This window comes from Salmo trutta, chromosome 13 (assembly GCF_901001165.1).
Source record: "Salmo trutta chromosome 13, fSalTru1.1, whole genome shotgun sequence".
NCBI classification, from domain to species: Eukaryota; Metazoa; Chordata; class Actinopteri; order Salmoniformes; family Salmonidae; genus Salmo; species Salmo trutta.
This window is the reverse complement of record NC_042969.1, coordinates 18,563,731-18,588,453: the sequence shown is the minus strand read 5'-3', so window position 1 is coordinate 18,588,453 and position 24,723 is coordinate 18,563,731. Positions and strand designations below refer to the sequence as shown.

The 24,723-nt window shown below is 42.5% G+C and overlaps 4 protein-coding genes across 6 annotated transcripts; all 4 read left to right on the top strand.

The window, feature by feature from the left end:
• Positions 1–60: 60 nt before the first annotated feature.
• Positions 61–3,794, top strand: LOC115205376 (uncharacterized). Its single transcript, XM_029771305.1, has 3 exons — positions 61–1,099; positions 2,745–2,847; positions 3,306–3,794. The coding sequence occupies exons 1-3, from the start codon at positions 869–871 to the stop codon at positions 3,662–3,664; spliced, it is 693 nt and encodes a 230-aa protein (XP_029627165.1). The 5' UTR covers positions 61–868; the 3' UTR covers positions 3,665–3,794.
• Positions 3,795–7,098: 3,304 nt separating this feature from the next.
• LOC115205374 (macrophage migration inhibitory factor) lies at positions 7,099–8,253 on the top strand. The gene is made up of 3 exons (XM_029771302.1): positions 7,099–7,333; positions 7,759–7,928; positions 8,000–8,253. The coding sequence occupies exons 1-3, from the start codon at positions 7,226–7,228 to the stop codon at positions 8,064–8,066; spliced, it is 345 nt and encodes a 114-aa protein (XP_029627162.1). The 5' UTR covers positions 7,099–7,225; the 3' UTR covers positions 8,067–8,253.
• A 10,791-nt stretch (positions 8,254–19,044) lies between these two features.
• Positions 19,045–21,160, top strand: LOC115205373 (zinc finger protein 616). 2 transcript variants are annotated; one of them, XM_029771299.1, is made up of 3 exons: positions 19,045–19,168; positions 19,780–20,113; positions 20,248–21,160. In XM_029771299.1, exons 2-3 carry the CDS (start codon positions 19,804–19,806, stop codon positions 21,003–21,005), a joined length of 1,068 nt encoding a protein of 355 aa, XP_029627159.1. In that variant the 5' UTR covers positions 19,045–19,168; positions 19,780–19,803; the 3' UTR covers positions 21,006–21,160. The 2 variants fall into 2 exon arrangements, with proteins under 2 accessions (XP_029627159.1, XP_029627160.1); XM_029771300.1 differs by lacking the exon at positions 19,045–19,168 and having other exon boundaries at positions 19,523–20,113; positions 20,251–21,160.
• A 486-nt stretch (positions 21,161–21,646) lies between these two features.
• Positions 21,647–24,488, top strand: LOC115205372 (zinc finger protein 629). 2 transcript variants are annotated; one of them, XM_029771297.1, is made up of 3 exons: positions 21,647–21,939; positions 22,447–22,958; positions 23,035–24,488. In XM_029771297.1, the coding sequence occupies exons 2-3, from the start codon at positions 22,637–22,639 to the stop codon at positions 23,778–23,780; spliced, it is 1,068 nt and encodes a 355-aa protein (XP_029627157.1). In that variant the 5' UTR covers positions 21,647–21,939; positions 22,447–22,636; the 3' UTR covers positions 23,781–24,488. The 2 variants fall into 2 exon arrangements, with proteins under 2 accessions (XP_029627157.1, XP_029627158.1); XM_029771298.1 differs by having other exon boundaries at positions 22,430–22,958.
• The last annotated feature ends 235 nt before the right edge of the window (positions 24,489–24,723 follow it).

Sequence of the window (24,723 nt, the reverse complement as noted above, 5' to 3'; positions counted from 1 at the left end):
TGCCGCCATCCAAACCCACCCCCTTTAGCACCCCAGACCGGTTTGAAGAGAGATCTGTCAGATTGTACTAAACCAGAAGCCAGCATCGCTTGACGGAAAGGGGCGCCCATCGAGTTGTAGCGGCTTTTTTGCAAGACAATCCACCGTGGCGTTGAAATTGATGCAAGGAACAAATTAACATATAATAAAATCCGTGTGGAATACTGAAACCAAAAACCTTTAGGGGGACGCGCGCTTTTTAAGTACGTCAATGATCGTGCCTTCCAAAACTTTCCTTTTAACGCACAAACCTGAAAAACCTCGACACGTTGTAAAATAATCACTAGCGTTCAAAATATAGACTGTCCACCGCTGGAAAATTAAACGTTTTTTTGAAATTACGGTTCTATTCTTAACCAGTTCAATACCAAATATAGTCATTGTGTTAATATGAAATGTCCTTGAACGGTGCTCTGGTTTGGGGTAACGTTGCCAAAGTTTATAATTAAAAACGCTGAGATAAGTAATTTAATCACTTGCACGTGACTCATTTTATGTTTGATTATACAACCCACGAGCACTAATTTAGAGTATAGGGCCACAGCTAATTCTGTTTTCTCAGGTTTGCAAGGCTCGTGTCTCCAGATTGTATTACCCCTGCAGAGCACGCCGATGTAATGGGCTACATCTCGGCCGTTTTGTTTCAATGACTGACAACCGAAGCCGTTTTTAAACCTTTGGTTTTTACTACGCCTTTTTTAAGCAAATTTGCACATACCTCGATCTGTGTTGACCATAGATTTCGCCGCTTATCCTATAGAAAACGTTTTTATGTAATTGTCCATTCTATTTATAACGTGAAGGAATAAAAAAAATCGGATTTTCCAAAATGATCAACAACAGTGCAGATTCATCCTCAATACGGGTTTTATTATCCACACTTGTTTTGGTGCTCGGTTTGGCAGCGCGATGCGTCGGGCAGGCCATGCCGTCCAAAGAGAGCCCTCAAGCAGCCCCAGCATCATTCAGTCTCCGGTCCCTGGTCACGGGGACCTGCGAAGATGTCCATAGATACGTGGAAGCCGTGGTGGGAACCAATGTGATCGAGTCGACTGTTGAGGTGAGGTTTGGAAAATAAACCATATTGAATGTAGGCCTACTTTATTAGTCGTTATTTTAGTAAATCTAATCAGCACCCAATCCTGTTTCCTGTTATTCTAGCATGTTCATTCATCAATGAACTACACTTAATTGATCAATTATAACTTATTTCTAAGGGTGACCTTTGCTACCTTCAAAAGCATTGCATAATTGTGGTTAACTGTCAACTAAAATTGTACTCCTCAAATCTGACTGCATTCCTCTGCATCACTTCCTTCACTCCATCCCACCCCCTTTTTCCTTCCCGACCCCCTTCCCTGCATCTCCCCCTCTACCCTTGCCTCACTACCTGATAATCTCTCCTCTGACCCCCACTCTACTCTGCCCTAATTTCATGTCTGCCTATATTCATGCACCCCCTCCCCTGCTGCCATTACTGTGTGCCCGGCACCCCAACCCCAGAGTGTGCTGTTGTATTTAGTCAGTGCTTGGTCAAGAGAACATATATTCCATGGTAAGAAGCCACCAGGTTCCCCGCCTGAATAACCTCTGCTCTGACATGGACCCAAAACAAAACTCCTTATAGCCCTGAATGCAGGGCACGTGTCAGTCACTTCATACAGCGTGTCCTACAGAAAATTACAACATCACTCTCAAATTGGAGGCTACATCATGGCAGTTGTATATATGGTTTTATGTGTTTGTAACAGTATATAGCCATATTCATTCCCATGTTTTAGATTGTCAGGGGGGCTTTTTAAAAGTTGCATGCAGACACATTACAAGCTGTCAGAGATAGAAAGTTGTCTGTGTCCTGCTCTAACCCAGAGGAGGCTGGTGGGAGGAGCTATAGCAGGACGGGCTCATTGTAATGGCTGGAATGAATGGAACGGTATCAAACATAAGAAAACCACATCTTTGACTCGGTTCCATTTGTTCCAATGGAGCCATTACAATGAGCCCGCCCTCGTATCACTCCTCCCACCAGCTGCCTCTGTTTGACACACAGAACAGTGCTGCTTGTGTAGTAGCAACAGGTGCAGAGTTGTCTGTGTCCTACTACTGTGACTACCCTTGACCTCAGCTAAACAGTCTGGAGTGTTGTCGGTCCAGCTGTCAAGTCTTTTTTGACGTGAACGACAGCTTCGGAATTACACACACACACACACACACGTGTAACAGCATCAACAACACCCCCATAATGCCAGCTGGGAAAGACACTTGTGCATAGGACTGCACTTGGATAGTAACTGACTGGCCTTTGTTTAACTGACTAACTGAAGGCCTGTGTGTGATCAAAGGCAACTTGTAGATATGTTTGTGGTATTAAACATACCTGCAACCCACAAAAAGATCTTGTTCAGAGACGATTGAATCAGTGACCAACCTATTTATACTGATTGACCACAGCTGTTGCTATCGTTCTAATTTAAGGGTATCAGTTGTCAGTCGTGCTGCACTAACACTCACTAGAGGATCATGGGAAGAAATTAATGTTACTGTACATAAGCTATAGGTCGGGGGAAATGTGGTGACTTCATTGGTCATTTTAAAGGGAATGTCTGCTTTACTCTAGAAAGGGAATATAATATTTTTCAACCAGAGCAACAGTTATAATTCTCAAATGTCAAACATTCTTCACTCTCCCTCTCTCTCTCCCTCAGTTCTTTGAGATGTTGAGCCGGTTTCTGGCTGAGGGAGCTGCCAGCGGACTGAATATCTTTGCTCTTTACGTCACAGATATCCTCAGGGTCACAGGAGTTGATGGTGGGTGTCAAGAGTTTATGTTTAGTTGGAGGGAGAGAATCCTTTCTGCATAGAATCCCATCTTTTCTGGATTTAAAGAGCTAAAATCAGAATGTATTGCCACCACACCACTGGCAACCAGAACATTTTCACTAACAGGCCGTCGGACCAGTATCTTTAGTTAGTTAATAGTTGTGCCAGGGGAAATGTTTTGGTCTTGTCTAAGAAGAGCTGCTTCTCCCTCTCTGTATGGGAACTGGGAGGTGTGACTTTTTCCTCTTGTGTCTGTGACTTATTCTCTGAAGTAGGATCTAACAGCACATGCCATTCGTCTCAATGATTGCTTCTCAAATTCACTCACGCCTTAAAATATATGCACTGACAATTTCAAGAGTAAAGATGGTGACGGCAAAATAATTGCATTACCCCCAGCAATATTCAAACACGCTTAACCCTGCCCCTTCCCTCTTTCTCTCCAGTCCACCTGCCGTTCCCTCACTTCACCGCAGAGGGCGTGGCCTCGGCTGGTCAGTGGGCTCTGCTGGCTCTGATTGGCTACTGGGTGCTGTCCATCATCTTGCGCCTGCTGGTGGGTGTGGTGAGGAGGGTGTTCTGGATGCTGAAGGCGGGCACGGCGCTGTGGCTCTTTGGCCTGATCGTCAGCGATGCCAAGGCTGGTTCAGACACCACAGCCGTCCGGCTAGCAAGCCTGGTGCTGGGGTGGGCCCTGCTGGGGCTGGCCGGCTCTGGATCAGAAAAAACAGTTCAAGTGGAAGACCGCATGAGCATCCTGGAGGGAAGGGTGAAGGCGGTGGAGAGGAGGAAGGGAGAGGAGTGATGCAAGGAGAGAGGGGGAGTGATGGAAGGAGAGAGGGGGGGATAGTTGGAAAGGATGGTGGTGATGAAGAGGGTCTGTGTCAGTTTCTCAAATGAAATAAAGCAACCACCACGATTTCTTTGATTGAAAATGGCTTTTCAGTTCTTATCCCATCAGGTGCTTGTCTATTACATGTAATATCATCTGACATCTGTGATACATGGCAAATAAGGGGGATAACAAAAAAAAGTGAGGAAATTGACAAAGTATTCAAGGGATTTAATTATACTGAACAAAAATATAAACACAACATGCAACAATTTCATGACTTACATCTAAGGAAATCAGTCAATTGAAAGAAATTCATTAGGCCCTAATCTATGAATTTCACATTACTGGGCAGGGCTGCAGTCACAGGTGGGCCAGACCCAGCCAATCAGAATTAGTTTTTCCCCACAAAAGGGCTTTATTACAGACAGAAATACTCCTCACCACCTCTCCTCAGGCGATCATGCAGGTGAAGAAGCTGGATGTGGAGTTCCTTGGTTGGCGTGGTTACACTTGGTCTGCGATTGTGAGGCCAGTTGGACATACTGCCATTTTTTTTTAAATGTCATTGGAGGCAGCTTATGGTAGAGAAATCAACACTAAATTCTCTGGCAACTGCTCTAGTGGACATTCCTGCAGTTAGCATGCCAATTGCACGCTCCCTCAACTTGAGACATCTGTGGCATTGTGTTGTGACAAAACTGCACATTTTGGTGTTTTATTTACCCCAGCACAAGGTGCACCTGTGTAATGATCTCGCTGTTTATGGTAGAGAAATGAATATTCAATTCTCTGGCAACAGTTCTGGTGGACATTACCTGTGTAATGATCTCGCTGTTTAATCAGCTTCTTGATATGTCACACAGGTCAGGTGGATGGATTATCTTGGCAAAGGAGAAATGCTCACTAACATGGATGTGCAAAACATTTGAGAGAAAGCTTTTTGTGCGTGTGGAACATTTCTGGGATCTTTTATTTCAGCTCATGAAACATGGGACCAACACTTTACATGTTGCATTTATATTTTTATTCAGTGTGGTTTGTTTCACTCCGTTATACATGTGACACAGACCAATTTTAAGCGCATTAGTGGTTTTGGATGTGTCTATTTGCGCTCTCTCATTTAGCAGATGCTTTTATTCAAAGGAACTTAGTCGTGCTTGCATACATTTTACATCTGTGTGTTCCCAGGAATCAAAACCGCTACCCTAGCATTACAAGCGCCATGCTCTACCAACTGAGAAAAAGTAGATTGACAGTGCATAGATAAAACTACTACTACTAGGGACACTTCCATACTGATCTGATCAGGGTTAAAGTAACATGACAATCTGGTATTTTGGCCTACCAGAGTGACCATAGATATAAAGAGGTGCATTCTGCTGAGCCAATGCACCATAGACTATATGCAGTAGTAACTAAGAGATCTTGGAATTAAGGCACTCGGAGAAGAGGCTGGAAAGAACAGAATAGAGGCAGTTTGAAAGTAGTAGAAATTCAACCTGGCTTCATTAAGCAATTAGGCACGGGGTGTGTGGTATATGGCTAATTTAGCCCTTAGCCATGGTGTCCTTATGCACAACGCAACGCGGAGCCGTGGTATATTGACCATATACCACAAACCCCCGAAGTGCCTTATTGCTATTATAAACTGGTTACCAACGTAATTAGAACATTAAAAAGTATTTTTTGGTCATACCTGTGGTATATGGTCTGATATACCATGGCTTTCAGCCAATCAGCATTCAGTGCTCAAACCACCCAAACTTCTTCTATTTAATGATGGAGGCCACTGTGTTATCGGGGACCTTCAATGCTGCAGAAATGTTTTGGTACCCTTCCCCAGATCTGTTCCTCGACAGAATCATGTCTCTGAAAGGTTCTGAATACTTATGTAAATAAGGTATTTCTGTTTTACATTTTTCATACATTTCCAAACAATGCTAAAAACCTGTTTTCACTTTGTCATTATGGAGTATTGTGAGTAGATTGATAAGGGGAAAAATATATTTAATACATTTTGGAATAAGGCTGTAACGTAACAAAATGTGGAAAAAGGGAACGGGTTTGAATACTTTCCGAATGCACTGTATATGAATGCAGCTACCAATACACTGAAACCAATGGATGCAGTTCATCACAGCGTACTACACTTTATTACGGGCGACAGGTTGAGTACACATCACTACATTCTGCATCAGAAAGTAGGCTGGCCCTCTTTGAAGTGTCATAGATCGATGCGTTGCTCTCCTTTTGTTTATAAAGCTCTTTTACAAAAAAAAACGCTGCACCTGACATCATTCATAACCTTCAGATGTATAAATTACCATACACGATCTCAGGGATTGCGACCTCTGGAGATTCCTTCGGTCTCTACAGTTCGGTAAATCCGTTGTAGTTTTTTTTCTTCTTCACCTTTCTTGTATAAATAAACTATAAACTAAACTAAAACTCTTGAAAAGTGGATGAATTGGTGCCTCCGGGGCATTCAAGATGGCTGATTGAGGACCTTTTTAATGAAGCATGTGTTTGTTTTTTATGTCTGGGTTGTGTATCTCTTTTGTGCTGTTCATATTGTATTGATGTGTATATTTTTTATCTGTAAAAGAGACCTTGGTCTCAGCATGAGTCCTTGTCAAAATAATGGTTCAAGGTTGGGAACCATTGATGTATTGAGTGGTAGGCCAAATCAACAGTGGCATAGTATCAACTCACCTTCACTAGTAGAGAAAACAGTCAGCAGCATCCAGAGGAGCATGGCCTACATGGGATACAGTATAGAATGTTTATTATTCGAGATCGGCCATTTGCGCAACGCAGTCAACTGCGTGCAGTTGGTGGAAAAATAGTTGTAGGTTGAATATTTTGTGAATGACCGATTCATTTATTCTTGAAGCGTAATTTCAACGTTTGTTGAGCATATGACCGTACATAATATATGATTTGCCTCAATACAGGAGAGTTCAACAAATACAAATATAGCTTCATTTTATTTAAAACCCAATTTGTGTACAGTTTCAGTCATCTTTGTGAATAGCTAAGACATTCAGAACCGTATTCAGAACCTATTCAACAGTAAACAAAATGTGCGCACATTGCGTGATTGAATATTCCAATCAACTCCAGCCCAAGGCACAAATTCTTCTCGATTCCGGGTTTTCAAACGCGTCTCTATGATTCCACCGTATCTGTCGAATTGGAGCGTCAATGTCCCGTTTGTTTTCTACATTCCGTAACCAAGACCCAGTACAGAGCATACGTAGCCTGAACAACCACTTGTGGTCGCTATTTACTTGTCTATGACTGTCGTGTGCGTTTCACCCGGCCTTCTCCCTTTTCCAGTTTTTTCTGCATAAAAATGTCTCAGTTTTCACCCCATGCAGTAGGTGGCGGCAATATACCGTTTTTGTTTGTAGTCCGCCAATAAAAACAGAGAAGAAGAAGGAGCTCCCTTCCAGATTGCATCCGCATCAGAGCTGTGTTAAACACGGTAAAAGTTCCTGCAACACAGAGCACTTCAGCGAAGCAATCAACATGCCTATGTTTTTGGTAAACACTAATGTGGCCAAGAGTGACATTCCGCCTGCACTGTTGTCTGAGGCCACAGAGGAACTGGCCAAGGCGATGGGCAAACCTGTGCAGGTGAGTCTTCCAAACTTGGCACAGCAATGCCTTTTTTTGCCCCAGTTGTAGATAACTAGCTAGTTTGATGCTGACGTATTTTTCTGCACCGAAAATGACATTGCAGAGTACCCCCTTTTGTTTCCCTTGAGCGACCTCTTCAGTCTTTACCTATCCATAACAGAACCGTTATACAACTGGGCATGTGCATATTGTATATTCCAAAAAGAGAACAGGGTTTACAGTGCTGCAGGTCTGCTGTACTTTGATAGGTCCAGGACAGAAATACTGTAACACACAATCCAACAACTAGTTCTTATTTATTACAAGTTTACATGAACAATTTCACTGTCATGGTTGGAGTTTTCCTCATGCCTTTTAAACGCGCGTTTGTTCCAGCTCCCACTGACTCTATGCCCTGTTCTCTGTTTGTGTGTCTCTCTCAGTACCTTGCTGTGCACATCATCCCAGACCAGTTGATGATGTTTGGAGGGAAAGGAGACCCTTGTGCTCTCTGCTCCCTTCACAGCATTGGAAAGATGGAAGGAGCTCAGAAACGGTACTCTAAACTACTGTGTGGACTGCTTAACAAACACCTGGGCATCTCCCCTGACAGGTAATGGACACACACGCATATGAAGTGTTCATGCAGTATATTAACTCATTCCTCTTGTGTCTCTGTGTCAGGATCTACGTGAACTTCTTTGACATGGAGGCAGCGAACGTAGCCTGGAACAACTCTACCTTCGGCTGATCATTGGATCTAAACTTCAATGGGAGCTGATCCCTCCTTCCCCCACACCTTAATAACGGTAGTACAGCATTAGAGTAGGCTGACGTAGAGCAGCATTGATAAATGGACCCTTGCTTTATGCAGATCCTTGATTTGTACTGGACCCTTGGCTTTGATGTTCCAATAAAGGGATTCTCATTGATCACAACTTGTTCTGTTTTCCCTTTGTCTTTAACAACTTACTGGATGCTTTACATTGGGTTAATTAGGAGCATGCATGAAGCAGTTCAACATTACCTCACACAGACTATTGTGTTAAATTGTTAGGTAAAGTTCAAGGTACAGGGGGAAAAAATAAGGTATAGTTGATAGCCTCCTAGCTTAATGTAAACCACTCTGCGCTGGTGGAGGGATTTGCTAGGTGTGTATATTTGCCTTTTGTACATATGTAAATAATTGGACTTCGTATATCATTGAATGTATGGTACAGAGTGCCCATGACACTTGATGTTTGCCCTGCAGCCCATGTCCACCAATAGAGGACAGCAATAGAAACATGTCTTTTTGACTTTTTGTGTATTTATCCTCTGCAATTTCTGGTCGATGTATCTGTTGGCTGATGTAACATATTTTAAGATGTCAAATCAAAGATTTATGTATTCACGCTCCACCTGTGCTATACAGACAACCATTTTGTTGCCTTGCACCATTTCTGGGGTTCAATCAGGGTCACTGGATAGAATGGTATCAGATTACATTGGAGACTGTTCTGAATTGAGATGATAGTACTGACATTTAGATGTATAACACCCTCTCTTGTGATAGGAAGTATGTTGCCACTGGTGGATGAAAAACACTTCAGCAGCCAAACCTCATTCATATGCCCACACAGTTGTTTAACGTGTAGAATGGTCCTCAGCACAGGCGGTTTACCTATATATCTTGCTTCAGGTAAACTGACAACTATGCCGGTTATTCATGATGAACACATGTAGCCAAGGCTTCCATGCCTGCTGCACTTCTATTTGCAGCCTGGTATCATAGACAAGACGTAACATAGTAAATGTAAATCCAAGACATTGGGAAATGAGTATGATATGTTACGTTTGGTATGGTTACATAAGACAGAAGTTTACTTAAGGCAAAAATGAGAGTAGGGTGGGTGGGAGTATAACACAAACGTCTAGCAACCCAAAGGTTGCGTGTTAAAATTTCATCATGGACAACCTTAAACCTACCCTTAGTCTAGCTAACGTTAGCCACAACAAATTGGAATTTGTAACATATTGTATGAATTGCAATTCGGATTCTGTGCTTACAAATTTGTTTGGGGAAGGCCCTTTACTGTTTCAGCATGACAATGCCCCCGTGCACAAAGCGAGGTCCATTCAGAAATGGTTTGTCGAGATTGGTGTGGAAGGACTTGACTGGCCTGCAAAGAGCCCTGACCTCAACCCCATCAAACACCTTTGGGATGAATTGGAACACTGACTACGAGCCAGGCCTAATTGCCCAACCTCACTAATGCTCTTGTGGTTGAATGGAAGCAAGTCCCCGCAACAATGTTCCAACAGCTAGTGGAAAGCCTTCCTGGAAGAGTGGAGGCTGTTATAGCATTAAAGGGGGAACCAACTCCATATTAATACCCATGATTTTGGAATGAGATGTTAAACAAGCAGGTGTCCACATACCTTTGTTTATGTAGTGTACATACCATATGAAGCGTAACATATCATACTAAATGGACTGTCGGAATTACATTAATAAATAATACAATATGCTCTGAGACCAGATTGCAATCTGAAACTAATGGAACTGTCCAAAGCCATGAGAAATCCAGGACCTGAGGTGAGTAAAAATAATTGTGCGAATTGTTAATGTACAGAACCAATTTCACGTCGTGTTGTATACAGTGTCTTAACTTTTCCATAGCTCACAAACAGATGTAGTAGGAAGGAATTAAATGTAACTAAATGTCCCGTGTGGCTCAGTTGGTAGAGCATGGTGTTTGCAACGCCAGGGTTGTGGGTTCAATTCCCACAGTGGACCGGTACGGGAAAAAATGTATGAAATGTATGCATTCGCTACTGTAAGTCGCTCTGGATAAGAATGTCTGCTAAATGACTAAAATGTACATGTAAAATGATCTACAGCTATAATCTGTACCTAAAACACTTGTGGACCAGCACTAACTTTTAGAACTGAGGGACTTTTGAGAAGAATGGGTGTGACTGTAAATAAATGTGTATTCACACGGCTTGGCATTATGGTAGATAAAAGTATTTTGTTTTCTGCAATACTTTTTCGTTGACATCTTTCCAGACCAGATGATGACGTTTGGGGGAACCACACGGTTCTGTCCACAGCATTGGAGCTATCAGTGAGGAACAGAACCTGCTGTATTCTAAACTACTGTGTGAGCTGCCCAACAAACACCTGAGCATCGCTCCTAACAGGTGCAGTACACGCTTGCATGCTTGCATATACAATACCCTCGGAAAGTATTCAGACCCCTTGACTTTTTCCACATTTTGTTAGGTTACAGCATTATTCTAAAATTGATTACATTGTTTATTTTCTTCATCAATCTGCACACAATACCCCATAATGACAAAGCAAAAACAGCTTTTTAGAAATCCTTGTAATTTATTTAAAAAATTAAAACTGAAATATACCATTTACATAAGAATTCAGACCCTTTACTCAGTACTTTGTTGAAGCATCTTTGGCAGCGATTACAGCCTTGAGTCTTCTTGGGTATGACGCTACAAGCTTGGCACACCTGTATTTGAGGAGTTTCTCCTATTCTTCTCTGCAGATCCTCTCAAGCTCTGTCAGGTTGGATGGGGAGCGTTGCTGCACAGTTATTTTCAGGTCTCTCCAGAGATGTTCGATCAGGTTCAAGTCCGGGCTCTGGCGGGGCCACTCAAGGACATTCAGAGACTTGTCCCGAAGCCACTCCTGTGTTATCTTGGCTGTGTGCTTAGGGTCATTGTCCTGTTGGATGGTGAACCTTCGCCCCAGTCTGACGTCCTGAGCGTTCTGGAGCAGGTTTTCATCAAGGATCTCTCTGTACTTTGCTCTGTTCATCATTGCCTCGATCCTGACTAGTCTCCCAGTCCCTGCTGCTGATAAAACATCCCCACAGCATGATGTTGCCACCACCATGCTTCACAGTAGGGATGGTGCCAAGTTTCCTCCAGACGCTTGGCATTCAGGCCAAAGAGTTCAATCTTGGTTGCATCAGACCAGATAATCTTGTTTCTCATGGTCTGAGAGTCCTTTAGGTGCCTTTTGGTCAACTCCAAGCGGGCTGTCATGTGCCTTTTTTACTGAGGAGTGGCTTCCATCTGTCCACTCTACATAAAGGCCTGATTGGTGGAGTGCTGCAGAGGTGGTTGTCCTTGGAAGGTTCTCCCATCTCCACAGAGGAACTCCAGAGCTCTGTCAGAGTGACCATCGGGTTCTCGGTCACCTCCCTGAACAAGGCCCTTCTCCCCCGATTGCTCAGTTTGGTCGAGCGGCCAGCTCTAGGAAGAGTCTTGGTGGTTCCAAACTTCTTCCATTATAATAATGATGGAGGCCACTGTGTTCTTGGGGACCTTCAATGCTGCAGACAATTATTTGGTACCCTTCCCCAGATCTGTGCCTCGACATAATCCTGTCTCAGAGCTTTATGGACAATTCCTTCGACCTCATGGCTTTGTTTTTGCTCTGAAATGCACTGTCAATTGTGGGACCTTATATAGACAGGTGTGTGCAATTCCAAATCATGTCCAATCAATAGAATTTACCCCCAGGTGGACTCCAATCAAGTTGTAGAAACATCTCAAGAATGATCAATGGAAACAGGATGTACCTGAGCTCAATTTCGAGTCTCATAGCAAAAGAGTCTGAATACTTTCTAAAAACCTGTTTTCGCTTTGTCATTATGGGGTATTGTGTGTAGATTGCTGAGGATTTGTTTTTATTGAATCAATTTTAGAATAAGGCTGTAACGTAACAAAATATGGAAGAAGTCAAGGGGTCTGAATACCTTACGAAGGCACTGTGTGTACACATACACATACACACACACAAATTGAACATTTTGACCCATTACATTTGTCTCTGTCTCAGGATCTGCATTAACGTCTGAAAAATGGAACGTGGCCTGGGACAACACAACATTCGGCGGTGTTCTTTCATCGAAAAAATGAAAGAAGAGTGGATGATAAGATATCCAATTAAATCAAGAGACTGCATTGTTGTTACAATAAAAGTTCTCATGTTTATTGTGTTGTTTTGAGTGTTTATTCTATAAACATGAAAGGCGAGCAAGAAGATAACCATTAGTATACCAGTCCATAGTCAGTCTAAAAGTTTCTATTATCAGGAAAAAGTTATTTTATTTCTGCTCCTAAAGCCAAACAGTCATGGACAGGCAAATACAGCTGGTTCTATACTTGGGCGGTAGAGAGCAATGTTGAGAATGTTGAGCAATTGAGAGAAGAGCACTGCGCCCACTCTAGTGGCTTGAAGTAAGCAGTAATATCATGGTTCATTGGCAGTCTATAGAGGGCCTGTAACAGTGGCGGTTCTAGACCATTTCAACTGGGGGGGCCAAGCTGAGGCCAGTTGTACTGTTAGAGGGGCCAGTTACATTAGACGTTATTGTTGTCATATCGTTTTCTTCACTGCATTGCAGGCATTAGCAGGCAAAATACCATGTTCATAATCATCATTGTTACCACTGTCTAATAACGGATGTAAAAAAAGAACGATAGCAAAAAGGGGTCCGAAATTTTGTCACAGGGGCACTGCCCCCCCCCCCCCCCCCTCTTTTTACTGACTCGAGAGTCATGATTTGTTTTTCTGAGTGACTCGTTCATTTTAGTCGTTCGTTCTCAATGAATCCTACAGCAGGATTAATACACGCTCCTCCGGCTCAGCGGCTCCAGAGACGTGCTCCGACCACCAGCTCTGACATGCTCGCAGGGAATAGATCACGAGCATAGAGAAGAAAAATACATGTTTACAACTGATCATTGATCGCATTGTGCAATAATGAATGCAATTAATTGATCATGAAATGTTATGATGGACACAGCTTTGAGGTTTGTAGAACCAAAACATACACAGCCTCTAGAATCTGCTCAACTCCCACTCGAGAACGAATCGTTTGAGGGGCTGCAGTTCGCGAATGGCATTGTGCTTATCGCACAGTCGTTCACAATCTAGTCCAGTTGTGGCCACAACTTAGTTTAAAATGTATCAAGAATTAATCTTATTTGTATGCATAGCAATCATCAAATGTATATTGTTTAAATCCCACGTTTACATGCCTCAGTCACAAATGACAGCTCCAATAAGTCCCCTATTGTGAACGAGAAGCTTGTAGAATCATGACTCTTTCGAGTTTTCAGTTCACCGTTCGCCAGTAGGGGTCCTGTGTGCTCTGGGCATTACTGACTCGAACAAAATTAGTCTAAAGATTCGTTCTTTTGACTGAACGGGTCGAAAAGATTTTCAGTAAAAAGAGCCGAACTTCCCATCACGACTATAAACACACCAATGGCAAATTACTTCTCGCTAACGAGAGACTTACATTTCAGAGGCCACACCCCACTCGCATGCACAGAATGGTCAAAACTGTTTTAAGCACAGTAAAGGTACTGAACATGTCTTGTGTTAAAGCTAGAATCCCTAGGTGCTACATCCATTTTTGGACTTGAATAAATTAATGATACGCTACTACGGGTAACTGCCCCCACCCCCTTAGAACAATGTCTAATAAATAAATGTTTGGAAAACAATTGGTATGTGGATGAAGGTCATGCTTAGGTGAATAAACAATAAAGGGAAATAAATGGCTACAGTTTACACTTTTTTTGTTATTTCATGAAATGTTTTTAGAAAAAGGAAGGTTTTTTTTAAGTACTGGGTAATCCCCCCCATGGGGTAACTGGCCCCTGGGGGACAGTCAGTGCTCAAGTACATAGCCAATGAGCGTACAAGGTTTCAACATTTGTGGCCAATAGGATCTCTGTTATCAGAAAGAACACATCCGCATTACAGTGGAGGTATGCGGATACTAGGGAAAATCCTGAATGGAAACAAGTTTCTGGAGTGCAAAAGGTGGATCCATGGCCCAGCATTTCTATGGAAACCAGAAGTGGAGTGGCCCCTGGAACACATGAACTCAGTTTCCCTCACATTTGAAGACCCTGAGATTACAATTAGTATTGTTGTCTGCAGTACTACTGTCAATGAGATTGAAAATCCTACCAACAAACTGCTATTTTATTTCTACACTTGGATGAAGTTGAAGCCTGCAGTGGCTTGGTTCCTGAAAGTGAAAAAAGTGTTAGTCACTTGTACAGGAATACACACACACAACATACACACACACTCACAGAACCAGATGGTGAAAGACAAGATTCAAGCCTACAAGACAACATGCGGTGGTCTAGCTGTAAGTCTGGACAAACCTTTGAATGCAGAGGTGGCGATCATTCGTTTCACCCAAAGACAGACTCCCAAAGGAGATCTTGACTTTGACAATGACGCTATCTACAGTCAAGAAAAGAAGTAGCACTCATAAATTGGATCCAGTGTTGGTGGATTGAGTTCTCGGAGTCGGAGGAAGGCTGTGTAAGACAGCTATGCCTGAAGAAGTCAAGCACCCTGTCATTCTCTCCAAAGACCTTCACATAGCTACACTTATCCTCCACCACATACATCAACAAACAGGACACGATGGAAGGAATCACATGCTCTCACTTCTCCCCGTCAAAGGTATTGAATCACCAATTCAAACTCTACAGCAAGGAAAATCATTACAGAGTGTGTTGTGTGCAGAAAGCAAAGAGGCAAGATTGGTGAGCAGAAGATGGCAGATTTGCCACTTGAAAGGACCATGCTAGACATCCCACCATTTACCAACTTAGGTGGGGATTACTTTGGTCCTATAGAAATCAAAAAAGGAAGAGGAAATGTTAAAAGATATGGAGTGATCTTTACATGTATGCCCACTAGAGCATTACACATTGAAATTGCATACTCTCTTGACACGGATTCGTGTATCAACGCCATAAGAAGATTTATGTGCAGAAGAGGACAAGTACAACATGTGAGACATGATAATGGGACTAACTACATTGGCACTGAGAGAGAACTCAGAGAAGTTATATCTGATTTAAATCAAGGCAAGATCCAAGATGCTCTCCTTCATGAAGGAATACAACAGAGTTTCAATCCCCCTGGGGCATCCCACCATGGAGGATTCTGGGAAAGGCTCATTGGGATGATTTGCCAGGTGCTTCATTCTGTCCTGAAACAACAGACCCTAGTTTAGGAGGGATTGCACACTGTGCTGTGTGAAGTAGAGGCCATTCTAAACAGCTGCCCAATCACCACGGTAACCAACGATCCCCTGGATCTAGAAGCACTCACGCCAAATCACATTTGACTGTTAAAGTCGAAGCCTGCCCTACCCCCTGGAACCTTTGAAAAAAACTACCTGTACATCAGACGACTTTGGAAGCATGTCCAGTACATGGCCGACTTATTTCGGAAGAGATGGACACAGGAGTACCTGCCACTCTTGCAGGAAAGAAAAGTGGGGTAAAGTGAAACGCAGCTTCCATGAAGGAATGGTAATGGACCCCACGGCACCACGTAGTGCATGGATACTTGGACTTTTTGTTGAGACCAAGCTTGATTCCAAGCGGTTAGTACGTGCAGTACGCCTAAAAACAAGAACCAATATTATAGAAAGACCAATATCAAGATCTACCTACTGCAAGAAGGTGCAGTCTAAGAGGAAGGCTCCTTCAAGTTAAGTAAATAATTGTTTTTGATTTCACACCAAATACAATTGGGGCCGGTGTTTGCCACTAATCCCCTGTCAAATGTGCGTACCCCCTCTACAGGCCAATGGAGATTACAGTTAAAAGGCAAACGTGCTCCAAGGCCTACTACTGGGAGTGACTGGAATGGCAGCACATACTATTTTGGCCATACCATGCTGTTTGTTTGATTAGGTTTAATAATCAAAATTAGTTTTGGTAGAATTCAGTACATTCTTGTATTCAGAAGAACAACAAATACAGGTATTATTATTTTTCATCTTGAATCAACATTTCACCCCTCTCCATCGTGGTTAAAGGATTAGAATGGAAATTGTTTTGGCCAATTTAGGCACTACAATGACAATTGAGTACTTTCCACCACTGGCTTTAAGTTACAAGAAGGCAGAGTATGTTCCTTTAGTTTAGAGACATGAAATGGTTAAAAATGGCAACAGTTCGCCTACCCGGCGCACAGGGAAGCTGAATCAGGTGCAGCTACCGCCAACAGACCGAGATGAATTAAAAAAATAGGAACACTTTAATGTTGAGTTTTTACAGACATGTTTGGCCAGCGACTAGGAATGCCTTGGAAATCGACCGGTTGGTGACCACTGCTCTAGAAAGTTGAGTGAAATTCAATCTTGTGCTTCTCCTTATGGGCTAATATTTTTTCTGCTGTGAAGAAACCCGGGACGTACAACAGGGTACAGAGACGGACAAGAATGCGCACGCGCGCAGTTTAGAGGGAACATTGGTTAAAACTATAATTTAGTATAACATACATTTCAAAAGCATCTCATACTTAACTTGTAAAAATGAACTATAGCCATTGAATTTTATAAGGTGTGAATATACCGTGTGTTATAGGGAAATAATGCTTCCTCTAGAATGCCCTTCAAGACAATCAGAAAGGAGTATTCAACAATGCCATGATATAAACTCTTTCATAAACTGGGTGGCTCGAGCCCTGAATGCTGATTGGCTGACAGCCATGGTATATAGCCTTCCCTGTAGCTCAGTTGGTAGAGCATGGTGTTTGCAACACCAGGGTTGTGGGTTTGATTCCCACGGGGGGCCAGCACAGGAAAAAAAAAGAAAATTGTATGAAATGTATGCATTCACTACTGTAAGTCGCTCTGGATAAGAGCGTCTGCTAAAATGTAAATGTATATCAGACCCTATACCACCTGTATGACAAAACATTTATTTTTACTGATCTAATTAGTTGATAACCAGTTTATAATAGCAATAAGCACCTTGGGGGTTTGTGGTATATGGCCAATATACCACAGCTAAGGGCTGTATCCAGGCACTCCGTGTTGCGTCATGCATAAGAACAGCCCTTGGCCGTGGTATATTGGCCATATACCACCCCCACCCCCGTGCCTTATTGCTTAAATGTACAATACACTGTTATGTATAATACACTGTTATGATGACTCAAGATATAACAGTGATGTGATCAAATGTATGTTTCCTTTCCCACGTTGTGTGAATGTGTTCTGAACGCATCCTTTATCTTATTTTATTTGTTTATGTACAGATGATTGTTTTCTCCCCTTACTGTTTATTTTATTTTCATGTAAATCCATCATTCTGTAATTGGTATTAATCATCAGGCCAGGAGATCAAGTAAAGAGTAAGCTGACCTAGGAACATGGGCTGTTTCTCCACTTGAAATAGCTATTCAAGAGTTTCATCATTCAATGCTTTTAGTTGAGAGGTTAAATATTACCTTATGTTTTTAGAGAGGGAAAAGGGCAATAAACACACTGACTGTAGGATTGATATCATGTTGCTAATGTAGGAGGGGATATGGAGAGTTTACTAACCAGTGGAGGGCGAAATGGCTACTTTGAATACAGAGTTAAACTGGTAGTCTGAGTTAGTTGGTGAGGAGGTGGGTCTCTTGGTCAAGGCTGGCTGTAACACAGCCTGGGACCGCTGCACCACTTGGGAGGCCCAGAACAAGGCACCTTATAAGGTTACAATTGTCACACAGCACCTAAAAAAACGGTGTAGTTTCATTCTTGAACAAGCATTGAACATGCAAATATAGGTTACTTGCTATTCCTGTTCATACGTTCCCAAGCCCCGAAGGAGTCTTCCACCAGTCGAACATTGTGAAGGTTATTTATCTACCTCATGGAACAGTGGAACAATGTAGATAAGATATCATCTATTTATTATAGAGTCTGCATCCACAAACAAAAGAAGAATAGTCACATGCAAACAATCATACATACAAACTATTTACATTGCCAGGAATCCTAAACAAACAAATCATATTCATTAATAATAAAACAAGTTTTAATTGCCTTTTTGTTTTTCGTTAAAGTAGTGCCATATTGTTTAAATTAATTTATAAAGTGAAACAAGTTAGGTTTTGAATTAGACCATTTGCATTTGTGAATATGAAATGTACCTAATATTATTAGCAGTTTAATTAAATATACTACATCTTGATCAATGTCAGAATTTCTGAAATAAATCATAATATCAAAACCATTAAATTGTACAACCGGTCCTATTTGTTTTGTAACAAAGTTATGTATGTCAATCCAAAAAATTCTACTATAAATACAGGCAAAAAAAATCACAACAGAAATCACAATTAAAGTCAATATTCTGCTTGAATCTTTCCAAAACATGTTTCACAGGATAAATTCTATGTAACATTTTAAATGAAACTTCCTTTAGCTTGTTACTGATACAATATTTGTTAGTAATTTTCCATGCTTTCCACCATTGTATATCACCATAGATATTCAACCCAAAAAATCTTCCTGAGGGAATTGTAGTATCACAAGCAATATTCCTAATCTGTTTATTACTACATTTATCTTTGATATTAATATTGCCAATGAATATATTTTCATGTAAATCTACAACCACAGAGGAATTTAAAAGAAATACAACCCTCCTTGGAATCGCATCAAAAACAATTGCATATTCTTGTGGGGTTATTGGAATTCTAAATGTACCAAGAAATTCTGCAAATGAGAGTAGATATCCATCCTCATTCAGTAACTGACCAGCCAAAATAATTGTATTCTCAAACCAGTTAGGAAAAGAAAGAGACTTATTTTAAAATCTTATATCTATTCTGGAGACTACTTCTGCGCAATCGCCTTCTCATGATGATCCCCTTGAAGCACGTGCCAGGGGGCAGGACCCAGCCGCCTAACGTTGTTAGCTAGCTACCTGTGTACAGTCAGCACATATTGTTACACACTTTGTGGCACTAGGATGAGAGATTGAACGTTTCCAACTTGCTGATTGACACGTTTGGCAAGTATTAAGGAAACTTTCATTCGAGTCAAATGAAGCTGCTACCAACTTGATAACATTTGCTACTGTGCTAGCAAGAAAAGCAGGACAACATTCTGCTATCTAGCATCTCTGGTAGTGCTAACTAGCTATGACGCTAATAATGTCTTAAAGCTATTACTAATAGCTAAACATTTTGTTTGCCTGAATGGCTATTGGTCGCTGAGCTTCCCTATTTCACTGGCAAAATTATTTTATATTTTTAAACATTTATTTAACTAGGCTAGTCAGTTAAGAACACATTCTTATTTTCAATGACAGCCTAGGAACAGTGGGTTAACTGCCTTGTTCAGAGGCAGAACGACAGATTTGTACCTTGTCAGCTCGGGGATTTGAACTTGCAACCTTTCGGTTACTAGTCCAACGCTCTAGCCACTAGGCTACCCCGCCGCCCCAAAGATGACAGTCCACACTGCAGGGTCTCCCTTATCATGTATTTGACAGTTTGTTCCTGTTTCCAGGTGGACTCCCTAGGTGCTGGTGTAATCTTGAAGCTACGTGCCAGTTTCATAGCTTCTTGAACTTTGGAGGTTCTTGAACTTTTTTTCATAGCTTCTTGAACTTTTTTCCAGTGTTGGATTGATGCTGTTGCAGTTATGTCAGAGGCCATCCTCACCTTCCAGTACCAGCTCAATGGAGTCATGGAAACAATCCTCAAAACCGCTGTGCATGAGATCACTCGGCTGGTGAAGGACAGCTTCCTGGAAGAAGTGACAGGGAGCAAGCGGGAAGTGGACGTCTTGAAGGAGAAGCTGCAGCAGTGTGAACACAGATGGAGGGATGGAGAGGAGAAGAGGAGGGAAGATAAAGAGCAGAGAAAGAAGAGGGAAGAGAGAGAGCAGACAGGGATGTGTAGGAGATGTGGTTGTGCTGGAGACACTGAGGAGAGGGAAGAGGCTCTGTTAGGTGAGTGAGGAGATATATATATATATATATATACATACACACACACACACACACACACACACACACACACACACACACACACACACACACACACACGATATAGGATCTATAACTTTCTACTGTTTTGTCCTCAGCAGCAGAGGAAGGTTGTGTTATCAAACAGGAGATCTTCCAGCCAGGTGGACCCAGCACTCTCCCAGAGAGAGAGGAAACGGTTACACCCAGCTCTTCCTGTGTCTCTGAAAGGATGGAAGAGAGGGAGGCCCATGTCGTCCGCATCAAAGAGGAGTCTGATGACTGGGGGGATCTGGTTACCCAGATGATCACATCCACATATTCCCCCATAATGAGCCAGAGTTGTCTGGAGAGATTGAAGTCACATCATGGGGCCAGTGAGCTTCTTCCTACAGTACCAGCACCATGGACCAGGAAAGAGCAGCACCTACTTCCAAGGTCAGTGATACCCACCCAGGGAACAGAGCATGCTGTTGGTGCCCTCGAGGACAGCCCCTACGGCCTGATGATCAATACAACGGCAGAGCTGGGGGTCAAACCCTTCAGCTGTCCACACTGTGGGAAGAGCTTCCCTCAGCTCCGAAACCTGAAAGACCACCAGAAGTACCACCACACAGGGAAGAAGGCCTTCACCTGCTCCCAGTGTGGTAAGGGTTTTGTGTACATGTCCCACCTCAGGGTACACATGCTGCGCCACACAGGGGACAGGCCGTTCAGCTGCTCTCAGTGTGGGAAGAGCTTCAGCCTTCAGAGTGGCTTGAAGAGACACAGGGTCATTCACACTGCAGAGATGCCTTACCACTGCACGGACTGTGGGAACAGATTCAATTCTAGAGCGGACCTGAAAAGACATGAACAGATTCATGCAGCAAGGTAGACCTTTGAGATGAAGCAGGTTGATTTAGAAAATCAGAGGGGGGGAATAACTGCCCATGTGTACTATGTTCAATGTATCTATAGTTGCTGATTCATTTCATGTTGAGAGGAATAAAACTCTGTATGAATAAATTATTCTCATCCTTTCTTAATAAATTATTGGTCACAGTGTTATTTGTTACATACGCACACAAATATCTTAAAAGTAAAAGAGTAATAAGCAAGTATCCTTGTCTGAGCCCGAATGGACCATAGAGTAACTTACTCTGGCAAATAAATACATTGGAACTGTGCTTTTTAGACAGATTGTCACATCAAAGAAAAATATTAGATCTGTGCAATTGCATTGGCAGTATGATCACCTCGATGTCACAGATTAGTGGGGGAGGGACCCATCCTCTACAGTCTAGTAAGGTATTAGTTCAGCTATAATGTATAATCTGTGCTATAATATACAGTAGTGTTCGGGAAACGAAGCATTGAGCATTTCAAGCTAATTGGGTCGAAAATATGTTCATTACTCTAGGCTCTGATCAACACGTACACTAGTGGCAGCTGCTGGTCAAAATAATTTAGAACAGACAAATTATTATGGTTGACGTCGCACGCGCAGGGTTGCAGCAGAAAAAAATCTTTGGGGTAATTTTTTTTGTCTTCCACAGAAACAAATCAGGTGGTTGTTCGACAAAACGACGATTCGGACGTCATTGATCACGTGCTTCTGACAAAGCGATACAAGCGTCCGTACACTGCTTCGAAATAAACCGTTAAACTACTTCTACGCATGCCTCGGAGTTCCGGTATAAAACGTGACATCACTAATATATAGTAGCTGCCTGTCTCTTGCCTGTGTGTACAGTTCTGGTAGTGATAGGTAGGAGGTTGTGTTACTAGTTGATTTGTTGACGCGCACCAAAAATAACGTTTAGAAAGTGGTAAGCATATTTTTGTTTGTGTCAAATGGTCAGAAAGCTGCTACACAACCCTGTGTTATTAGCTTAGTTAGCTAGGTGCTATTAGAAACGCGGGTGTATTTACATTCTAGCATTGCTTTCTATTGTATTGGGTGGCACAGAAACAGTCCGGGGGAAGCCAGGAGTTAAATACAATTCCATTGCAACTTACTGTGCAGGAGGGCAGGACGGTTAATCATTATGGTGGGGGAATTTGAGACATGTAAAGGATTGTATTATTAAACAGTGTATGTAAATACACATGCGTTGCTAAAAACACCTACTAGCTAGCAAGCTTGAAATGTGTTAACGTTATGTGGTTTACCTAACCACAGCCAAACGTGGTGTAAGTAAGGGTTTATTAATATGTTCGTTACAATCATGTTTCAGGGATAAATTATTGGTAGGTGAACCTTATATTACTGACAAGATATTTGAAGCACATTAAGAGTACATTTGGTGTATTTGACAGCTTGCCCATATTTCCAGGAGGATCCCTGACTCTGGGCACTGGTGTGATCTGGAGGAGGCTAAATCCCAGTCTTTCCATTATAGTGACCCGAACTGGGAAACAAGGGGGTCAGCTCATCCATTGAAGACTGGCTGTGAACTCTGGGACTGGTACCAATAAGGGAAGGGGGGTTGATTTTTCCAGTGTTGGATTGATGTTGTTGCAACTATGTCAGAGGCCATCCTCACCTTCCAGTACCAGCTCAATGGAGTCATGGAAACAGTCCTCAAAACCGCTGTGCATGAGATCACTCGGCTGGTGAAGGACAGCTTCCTGGAGGAAGTGACATGGAGCAAGCAGGAAGTGGACGTCTTGAAGGAGAGGCTGCAGCAGTGTGAGCAGAGATGGAGGGATGGAGAGCAGGAGAGGAAGAGGAGGGAAGTTGAAGAGAAAGAGCAGAGAAAGAAGAGGGAAGAGTGTGAGCCAAGGGGGATGTGTAGAAGATGTGGTTGTGCTGGAGACACTGAGGAGAGAGAAGAGGCTCTGTTAGGTGAGTGAGGAGAGATATACATACACACACACACACCTAATATAGGATCTATAACTTTGTTCTGTTCCATCCTCAGGAGAAGAGGAAGGTTGTGTTATCAAACAGGAGATGTTCCAGCCAGGTGGAACCAGTGCTCTCCCAGAGAGAGAGTGTCCACAGGAAACGGCCACACCCAGCTCTTCCTGTATCTCCGAAAGGATGGAAGAGAGGAAGGCTCATGTGGTCCATATTAAAGAGGAGTCTGATGACTGGGGGGACTTGGTTACCCAGATGATCACATCCCCAGATTCCCCCATGATGAGTCTGAGTCATTTGCAGAGATTGAGCTCACATCCTGGGAGATGGACCAGTGAGCCTCTACCTCCAGCACAATTGGCCAGGGACCCTCCACCTCTACCTCCAGCACCATGGACCAGGAAGGAGCAGCACCTACTCCCAAGGTCATTGATACCCACCCAGGGGACAGAGCATGCTGTAGGGGCCCTTGAGACCAGTCCCAATGGCCTGAGCATCAACACAACGGCAGAGCTTGGGGTCAAACCCTACAGCTGTCCACACTGTGGGAAGAGCTTCCCTCAGCTCCGAAACCTCAAACACCACCAGAAGTACCACCACACAGGGAAGAAGGCCTTCACCTGCTCCCAGTGTGGTAAGGGTTTTGTGTACATGTCCCACTTCAGGGTACACATGCAGCGCCACACGGGGGACAGGCCGTTCAGCTGCTCTCAGTGTGGGAAGAGCTTCAGCCTTCAGAGTGGCTTAAAGAAACACAGGGTCATTCACACTGCAGAGATGCCTTATGTGGTGGAAATTAAATATTAATTACATGCTATACTGTTTAATTAGACATACTATGCTCTTTTTACTTAAGAGAATTGTCTACTGTTATGTTAGTTTTTACTGATACAGGCTTGTCTTGTGTGACTTAGTCATAAATCTGAGCGCACAGATTTATGAGCTGCTTGGATGTGACACAGTTTGTGACCTCCTGTGTTTACGATCGGCAGGAATTTAGCTATGTGGGATTTGCAGGGAGGAACAGAGAGTGGAGGCGATATCAGCTATCATGATCTACACTGATGAACTAAAATACTTCTTACAACTCTGTTCCCAGGGCCTGTTTCTGCACATCTGCTAACTGTCACAAAGATAAAAGTACATACTTTCTATAAAAGGTGAAAGACAGCTCTGATCATGGAGCTTTTCAAGTCTGACTATTTTTAGTGATGGTTGATTGCTTCATTTTTGCAAATCTTATAAAGTTGTTTTGAAGAAGTCTTTCTCCTTTTGGTTAGAAATACCACCATACTTACCACTGCATGGAATGTGGGAACAGATTCAATTCTAGAGCAGACATGAACAGATTCATGCAGCAAGGTAGACCTTTGAGCAGAAGCAGGTTGATTTTGAAAATTAGAGTGGAAAATAAACTGCCCACGTGTACTATGTTCAATGTGTTGTTGCTGACGCATTTAATGTTGAAAGGAATAAAACTCTATGAATAAATTATTCTCATCCTTTCTTAATAAATGATTGGTCACAGTGTTATTTGTTACATACGCACGCAAATATCTTAAAAGTAAAAGAGTAATAAGCAAGTAGCCTTGTCTGAGCCTGATTGGACCATAGAGTAACTTACTCTGGCAAATAAATACATTTGGAACTGTGCTTTTTAGACCGATTCTACCATCAAAGAAAATGATTTACCAGATCTAAGCAATCACATTGGCAGTATGGTGCATTTAATGTTGAATGGAATAAAACA

What these genes read in the sequence shown, in the direction of transcription:
- LOC115205376 (XM_029771305.1), top strand. Translation starts at nt 869, where the DNA reads ATGATCAACAACAGTGCAGATTCATCCTCAATACGGGTTTTATTATCC. An exon ending in TGATCGAGTCGACTGTTGAG is followed by an intron (nt 1,100 to 2,744) that starts GTGAGGTTTGGA and finishes TCTCTCCCTCAG; the next exon opens with TTCTTTGAGATGTTGAGCCG. An exon ending in CAGGGTCACAGGAGTTGATG is followed by an intron (nt 2,848 to 3,305) that starts GTGGGTGTCAAG and finishes CTTTCTCTCCAG; the next exon opens with TCCACCTGCCGTTCCCTCAC.
- LOC115205374 (XM_029771302.1), top strand. Translation starts at nt 7,226, where the DNA reads ATGCCTATGTTTTTGGTAAACACTAATGTGGCCAAGAGTGACATTCCG. An exon ending in CGATGGGCAAACCTGTGCAG is followed by an intron (nt 7,334 to 7,758) that starts GTGAGTCTTCCA and finishes TGTCTCTCTCAG; the next exon opens with TACCTTGCTGTGCACATCAT. An exon ending in CTGGGCATCTCCCCTGACAG is followed by an intron (nt 7,929 to 7,999) that starts GTAATGGACACA and finishes TCTCTGTGTCAG; the next exon opens with GATCTACGTGAACTTCTTTG.
- LOC115205373 (XM_029771299.1), top strand. Translation starts at nt 19,804, where the DNA reads ATGTCAGAGGCCATCCTCACCTTCCAGTACCAGCTCAATGGAGTCATG. An exon ending in GAGGGAAGAGGCTCTGTTAG is followed by an intron (nt 20,114 to 20,247) that starts GTGAGTGAGGAG and finishes TTTTGTCCTCAG; the next exon opens with CAGCAGAGGAAGGTTGTGTT.
- LOC115205372 (XM_029771297.1), top strand. Translation starts at nt 22,637, where the DNA reads ATGTCAGAGGCCATCCTCACCTTCCAGTACCAGCTCAATGGAGTCATG. An exon ending in GAGAGAAGAGGCTCTGTTAG is followed by an intron (nt 22,959 to 23,034) that starts GTGAGTGAGGAG and finishes TTCCATCCTCAG; the next exon opens with GAGAAGAGGAAGGTTGTGTT.